The sequence below is a fragment of the Lepidothrix coronata genome, unplaced genomic scaffold, assembly GCF_001604755.1.
Source record: "Lepidothrix coronata isolate B3197 unplaced genomic scaffold, Lepidothrix_coronata-1.0 Scaffold30, whole genome shotgun sequence".
NCBI lineage: Eukaryota > Metazoa > Chordata > Aves > Passeriformes > Pipridae > Lepidothrix > Lepidothrix coronata.
In genome coordinates, this window is record NW_016690210.1 from 2,087,125 (window position 1) to 2,094,692 (window position 7,568).

The 7,568-nt window shown below is 49.5% G+C and overlaps 1 protein-coding gene across 1 annotated transcript in view; it reads right to left on the reverse strand.

The window, feature by feature from the left end:
• The window catches only part of LOC108495300, a 15,444-nt gene extending 9,449 nt beyond the window's left edge, over positions 1-5,995 (reverse strand). The window contains exon 1 of the mRNA XM_017810868.1: positions 4,525-5,995. Within this exon, the coding sequence (XP_017666357.1) occupies positions 4,834-5,925 (1,092 nt within the window). The 5' untranslated portion in view covers positions 5,926-5,995 and the 3' untranslated portion in view covers positions 4,525-4,833. The remainder of the gene's footprint in view (positions 1-4,524) is intronic.
• Between the last annotated feature and the right edge of the window lie 1,573 nt (positions 5,996-7,568).

A 7,568-nucleotide genomic window follows, 5' to 3' on the forward strand; every position in this document is an offset into this window, starting at 1 on the left:
GGTCCCCAGGGGCTCAGGGGAATAGCCAGCAGTGCCTCTGCCCCACGCCAGGCATTGTTTGGGGTCCAGAGGGGATTGTTCTCCCGGGGGCATAAAGGGGATTGTTACCCCGGAGGGTGGACCGAGAGACAGGGCTGTACACCTTTCTCCTGCAGTCTCTAAGCAGGACTTATAGCCATCCTAAATCCTAACATTTAGGAATGGGCTTCCTCAAACCACTCTGTCAGTCGCTGCAGTGAAGTTCCAGGGGCTGTCAGCGGTGCCTGTGAAATGTGCCCAAAGGTCAATGGCCTGAGCCCTAAGGAACAAGAATTGAGGTGGTCTTCACTCTGTTTCCTTCAGCAGCTCATCCCCTGTGAAACAGCGTGGCAGGGTTAGGAGCCTGTTTGCAGCCTGGCCTTCCAGCAGGGAGCAGATGGGAAGGGGAATGGCTTGGCCTCGGCAGGGGTGGGCACAGCTGGGAGGGGGAGCTCAGCCTGTTTGGTTTGGGTTTGTAGCATGTGCAGATCATGGGATGGCTTGTTCTCCAAAATCTTGGGCTGCTGGCAGATCCCTGTCACTGGTGATGGATGGTTTAGGGAATGAGGATTGAGATTGTACAGCTGTCTACAGAATTATAGAGTGGTTTGGGTTGGAAGCAACCTTAAAGCTCTTTCAATTCAACACCCTGCCATGGGCAGGGGCACGTTCCACTAGATCAGGTTGCTCCAAGCCCCATCCAAACTTGCCTTGAACATTGGAGGGATGGGGCAACCACAGCTTCTCTGGGCAAACAGGGCCAGGGCCTCAGCACCTTCACAGGGAAGAATTCCTTCCAATATCTAATCTAAGCCTGCGTCTTCTCCATCTTAAAACCATTGCCCCTTGTCCTGTCCCGCTCTGTCCCTCTAAAAAGTCCCTGTCTCACCTCTGCAGATTTTCAAGAAGGTCCTAAGTCCCCTGCTCTGAGTTAGCCCTGCTTTGAATGTTTGGCAGGGGGAGTGCAGAAGGAGCTGGAGAATTTCCAGAGAGCTCTTTCAGTCTTCAAGGAGAGCTTTACCCCCAGGAAAAATGATGCGCCACCAGCACTTCATTTTCTTTTTCCTTCTAGCTCCCGACTTGTGTTTCCTAAAAGAATGAGCAAATCTATGCAGGACTTGGAAGTAACTTCCCCACCAGTTGGTTGGGGTATGACAGCACTCAGAGAAGTCGATACTTCCATTCCCTTTGCACAATTTTAAATCACAGGTGAGCAGTAAAGCAGTTGAGTGGATTTTTTGACTCCTCCAAAAAAAGCACTCCAGGTCTCCAAAAGGAGCAATTCCTCTTCTTGGGAGCACTTTGTAACACATGAGAGACTTCCCGATGTTCTTGGCTTTCCCCAATTGTATTCCAGACAGGATGCATTGCTTATTTCCAGTGTACCACTGGAGGTCACTCATGTACTAACAAACAGTGCAGTGCTGCAGGGAAAAAGGGAATATAAACTATCCAAGAATGAACTCAGCTTGAGTTCAAGATGACCTTCAAATGGAAGTGAGTTAGGAAATATGTTGTACAGATATTTCTCAAATTTACAGTACACTATATTAAAACTAGCAAGTAAACTAGTGATTTTAATTTTTTTTATACAAAGACCAAAAAAAAAAAGAAAAAGCCCATAATATTATCAAGCCATGATGTAGCTACGGTAACAATGGAATTGCAGCATTTCTCTTTGCCAAAAAAGGCAGAAAGAGGAAAAGATAACCACCTCTAAAAATGGTCACTGAGGCCACCTGAGCGGAACAAGAAATTGCAAACAAAACGGCATGTAAGATAGGAAAGGAGAGATTGCATGGGAATTTTCTATGGCATTTCTGAGAGGAGAACAACTTGCATGGAAGAAGTAATAAACTCTGTTTCATTACTTGTTTCTATATCTTTCTGTTAATCTACTTTAGCACCAACCCTCAAATTTTATGACATATCTTTGCTGAAATTGCGAGTTGTAGAGCAAGGGAAATTGTTAAAATGTTTTCCTCTTTTCCCTAAACAAAAAAATTAATATTGATTTCCTGCTCTGAGGCAAAGAATTAGGAAATGCAAGTCCTGTTTCACCAATATCAATGCAACATCTCATCCCAAATGGGCCAAGACTTGTGGTTTTATTTCAAAAGCAAACTGCTACGGGCTGGTAACTCTCTACCTCAGGCTCCAGGCCCATCAGCATTCATACCAAAATTCCCACAGTATGAGAGAGCAGACTAAAGTCAGACAGATACATGTCAATAAATAAGGTATTGTTTACATATTATGAGGGAGAAAAAGGTTCCAAGCAGCTTTAGTCACCTGCAGAAGAGGGAAAAAGATCTGTGGCATTTGGTGTTTGTGCAACACTTTGTGCAGCTCTAACTTGCTCTGCACCTTTAACTTACTATTTATATATTGCCTTTGGATTCTGGAAGCTTCTAGGGGGGTTCTGCAGCTGCTGTGTCCCACTGGCTGCTTCCTGAGTGATGGATCCTTGATTTGAAAGTAGCTGCATGTTCAGTAATTCTCTGCCTGCTGGGAGGGAGTGTTGAACTGGGCTTTGCCTGCTCCGTCGGTACACTGCTTCCACTGGGAGATGGGAGAAGAGCAAGCAGAGCTTTTGGTCTTGTGTGTGGGTGCTGGGGAATGGCAGAAACTCTCCTCCCAGCAGTGGGGACTGAGTGACACCGACGCTGAGGAGCCACTGGGCCTGAGCTCCAGCAGCAGGGAAGAAAGTTCCCTTGGCACGTGAGTGGGGACTGCCCAGGCAGGGCTTGGGCAGGGGGATGTTGTGTCTGAGCCTCTCCCAGGGCTGTAGGTGATGGGCTCCTTCCCTGGGGGAGCTGTGGAGTGGTGCAGGGGCTGCGCCCAAGGACTTGCAGAAGGAGCTGTGCAGACTGTTCACCCTCAGGGAGGAGAAATGGGATATCAGCAGCGTCTGCGCAGAGGGGAGAGCCTGAGCCTGTGGTGCAGGAATGTCTGGGGGCTGTGCTGGCTGGAGCAGTGGATGGGGACAGCCCTGAGGGAAGTTGCTGAAGATCCTGACTTGTGACAGCAGGAGAAATATTACTTGTCCCTGCTCAGACCTAAATGCAGAGTTGCTCTGAGCCCTCCTAGCCATGGGAGGGGAGCAGAGGCTGTTAAGGAAACCTTCAGAGCCAGCTGTGCCCCGCTGGAGCATCCCCAGTTGTGGAAGCAGTTGCAGACTCCCTTCTGTGGGGAATAAAGGAACTTGTCTGCTGACCAGACATGCTGTCCTGGGAGCTTTGCTCTTTAGGAGTGTCCAGGTGCTGGGTGTTGAAGAGAGATGGTCAATGCTCATCCAGCCTCAGGGAATGGGTGGGAGGATGGTGAGAACGGAAAGGAGAAAGGGAGGGAGTTGTGGTCTCATTAGTAGTGCTGCCTTTATTTCATTGAAAGAATGTCAACCACAGGACCATGTACCCTCCCTGTAGCTGAGCTGGGCCTGTGTCCAGTCATGAAGAAGAAATCCCACCTGGCTACTTAGTTGGTATTTTGTCCTGTAGTAAATCCAATATCCTGAGCATTTAAAATCATGGATGTGCTAGAGATGAAGAACATCTCCCATATACCAGTTCAGCATAGATGTGACATTTCTTTACTGTAAGTGACCCTAGTTCTGGACATCTGTTAGAGAACATTGTGCACTGTCATTACGGGAGGCTGCTCTTGGCCTCCCAGCCACGATGACGGCGTCACCAATGAATTCTTCTTTAAGAAACCAAGAGACACCTCAAGACCTGCCCTTGTCCTTGTGGAGGAATTCACCTGTCCAGGTGTTAACTGGCAACCCCACACAGCTGAGTCAACAGGGCACAGAAGATTCCTAAAACACCTGGGTGACAACTTCCTAGTACAGGGGCTCAGGGAGCCAACTGGCAGAGGTGCCCTCTGGGATTTGTTGCTTGTTCCCAGAGAGGCTCTCATGGGTGAAGTGGCCATTGGTGACTGTCTTGGCCACAGCAATGGTGCACCCGTCAAGTTTCCCATCTCTGGTGGTTCTCCTGCTCCCGTCTTGCTCCCGAGATGGAGCAGGCACAGGTGAGCACAGCTGGAAAACCACCATCTTTTATTATAAATGTGTCCATGGCGAAGCTGCTGTCCCAAAACAGGTTCTTTTACCCGTTGTACAAGAAGCCAATCCCCACACACAGAGTTAAAGTATTTCATTTATTTATTTATTTCAGTTCTGCACAGAAAGGGGTGCTGGGTGGCAAATTCACAGGGCCAGAACACCTATCAAAAGTTTTCCCTATATATACATTTTATCAAACAAGGCATTAATGTTCATTGGCTACAAATTATATGTTCCTCTCATTAAATTAATATAGTAAATATTTTCTTAGTAATAATAACAATTAAATAATAATTAAATATTATCCTCAACAGAAATCTTAATTAAAAATTATAGCATTATTTCTTACTAATAATTTAAAATTGTGTATTATTTTCATATCTTATAATATTGTTATAATTTTATTGTTCCTCATGAAAATACTAGCTTACTCTAACACATTAAATAATTAAGAATTAATTAAGAAATATTATTAATCTAACTGAAGATACTACTTCATATTCTATCTTCTATTGGTTAAAAGACTTCCTCCCTTCTTATGCTCATTAGCTTTCTACACCTCCCTTACGTCTGGGATCACTGAAGCCTGCCTAGTCCTAAACCTGACCCAGGCAATTCTACCAACAAGGAACTGATCCTTCCAAGGCCTGGCCATCCAGGCCAGCCCGTGCTGCTCCCTCAGGGAGCTGTGCAGGCTCCAGGTCAGCTCTCATCTCCGGGGCCCGGCCTGGTGCTGGCAGTGGGCACTAATCCTCCGGCCGTCCCGCCATGCAGGGGATCCGGAACAGCCGGCGCAGAGCCCGGAGCACCCTCCTGGAGCAGGAGGGACGTTTCCTGGGGACCTGGCTCTCTGCCCCTGCCTCTGGCACCTGCTCTCTGGAGTCAGGAGAAGCTTCTGCCTGTGCCGACTCCTGGGGAGCAGGGTGAGGGTCCTGCAGGAGCTGTGGGTACTTGGGGTTGACCCAGATGGTGCGGATGGTGATGTATTTCCACAGCTTCTCCTCCTTGGCGAAGGACCACTGCTCGGTCTGTGGCTCTGGCAGCTCTGTCTCCCCCATTGCCCCCTCCTGACAGCGAGGTGAGGGGCTGGGGGGGCAACAGGGGCTGTGTGGGGCAGGGCCCGGGCTCTCTGCCCCTGCTGCCTTCACCTGTTTCCATGAGGCAGGAGAAGCTGCTGCCTGTGCCGACCCCTGGAGAGCAGGGTGAGGGTTCCACAGGAGCTGTGGGTACTTGGGGTTGACCCAGCAGGTGTGGCTTGGGATGTGTTCCCAGTTCTCCTGCAACAGCTCTTGGTAAATGTTGTCTCCCTCTTGGGACAACACTGGGTCTCCTCTGGCTCTGACTTCCCCTTCAGACAACTCTGGGTCTACTCTCACTTCCCCTTCGGACAGCTCTTGCTCCACGGAGCCTTCCCATTGGCAAAGCACTTTGTCCCTGTCATCTTCTGCCTGGGACAGCTCTTTGCCCCTCTTGCCTTCCCATTGGGACAGCTCTTGGACTTTCACATCTACCTCTGGGGACAGTTCTTGGACTGTCTCACCTTCCGACTGGGACAGCTCTTGGATTCTTTGGTTGTCGCATTGGGGCAGCTCTTGGACTTTTTCATCTTCCCATTGCAATGCTTCTTGGTACTTCTCAAATTCCCATTGGAACAGCTCATAGACTCTTTCCTCTCCCCATTGCAATGCTTCTAGGTATCTCTCAAATCCCCATGGGGACAGTTCCTCATATTCCACATCTTCCCATTGGGACAGCTCTTGGATTTTGTCAGCTTCCCACTGGAACAGGATATTGTGAGGTTGGGAGTTGGGATTTGCCCTCTCCTTGAGCATCTCCATTGTCTTCTCCCTCAGAGGCTCCCAGGGAGCTGCTGCCTCCTGAGCGAGGTGCTCTCTGCACAGAGGACACCCCAGGGCTCTGCGCCCCTTCAGTGCCCCCCACCCCTGGTGTCACAATGGCCTCTGGGCACGACGTGGCCCCCGCGTCACAAAGGGCCTGGAACACAGTCCTGTCACAAAGGGCCACCCCTGGCACCCCAACAACCATGGAACTGGCTGGAACCACCTGGAACCAGCTGGAACCGGTTGGATCCACCTGGAACAGGCCTTGTCTGGCTCTGGGCAGCCCCCAGACCTGCAGGCCCTGGTGTGCCCAGACCCCTGGGAGGCTTTTGACACGGTCCCACACGACATCCTGATCTCCACATGGAGAGTCATGGGTTTGGAGGGTGGGCTACTCGGGGGATGAGCAATTGGTTGCAGGGATGCAGCCAGAGAGTTGTGGCCAGTGGCTCCTTGTCCAGGGAGAGGCCAAGGACAAGGGGTGTCCCTCAGGGCTCAGCCTTGGGACCAGGGCTCTGGAATGTCTTTACCAGTGACACAGACAGTGGGATTGAGCTCACCCTCAGCACAGTGGCAGGTGACAGGAGGCTGAGCAGGGCAGGTGAAAATAAAGGATGGAGCCATCCAGAGGGACCTGAGCAAGTTTGAGAAGTGGGACCATGAGAACCTCATGAGGTTCAGCAAGGCCAAGTGAACGGTGCTGCACCTGGGTCAGGGCAATCCTAGAATCCCAGAATCATCCAGGTTGGGAGAGACCAGCAAGTCATCCAGTACCATCATCACCCCTAAACCACATCCCTGAGTGCCACATCCACCCCCATGGCTGGGCACAGGGGAGCAACTTGGAACTGCTCTGTGGGCAGATGCACAACAGGGACATGCTGTGGGAAACCGAAACATGGTGGGACAGCTCACACAACTAGAGCTCTCCAGTGAAGGCTCATTAGGAAATGAAGGGCTCATTAGGTAAAGACAGAGAGGGAAAATTTGGAGGAGAATTTTCCTTTATGTGAAGAAGCAGCTTGAACACATGGAACTGTTCAGTATATGGGCAACATCTTGGCCGAGAGCTTGTGGGTCACCAAGGATTTGAGTGTGGCACAGTGTTGGGAATTTGTTACAGAGCCACTTCCTCACCCTCCTCACCCGACAATGTCCTTGAAACAGCTTAAGGAGGGCACATGGTAAAGAAAGAACTTGAAACTGAGATGCAACACACAAAAAACAAAGCAACCAGAAACAAACCAACCAACCAACCAACCAAAGTTATAGTATACAGAAAGCAGAAGCAAAAACAGACTAGAAAGGAAAAATTTGAAAATGCAGCTTCATTGCGTGAGGATAAAAAAAATTCAGCTTGAGTTCAAAGTGGCAAGGGGAGATTTAGGGCAAAGAGCTTCTAGAGATGCATCAACAGCAGCCAAATAAACAAGGAAAATGGAGGCCTGTCATGGTGGCCAAGGGACAGAGAAAACAGAGAGAGCTGGGAAGCCCAGCACTGCCTTTGTCTTCAACAAGAAGATTAAGTTGTGAGGACACAGAATCCGGAATAATTCTGCACTGAATTCTATAACTGACTACCTGCTACATGGAATAAGGGAAGTTCTTGTGAGACTCTGAGATTATAAAAGATCCAAAGA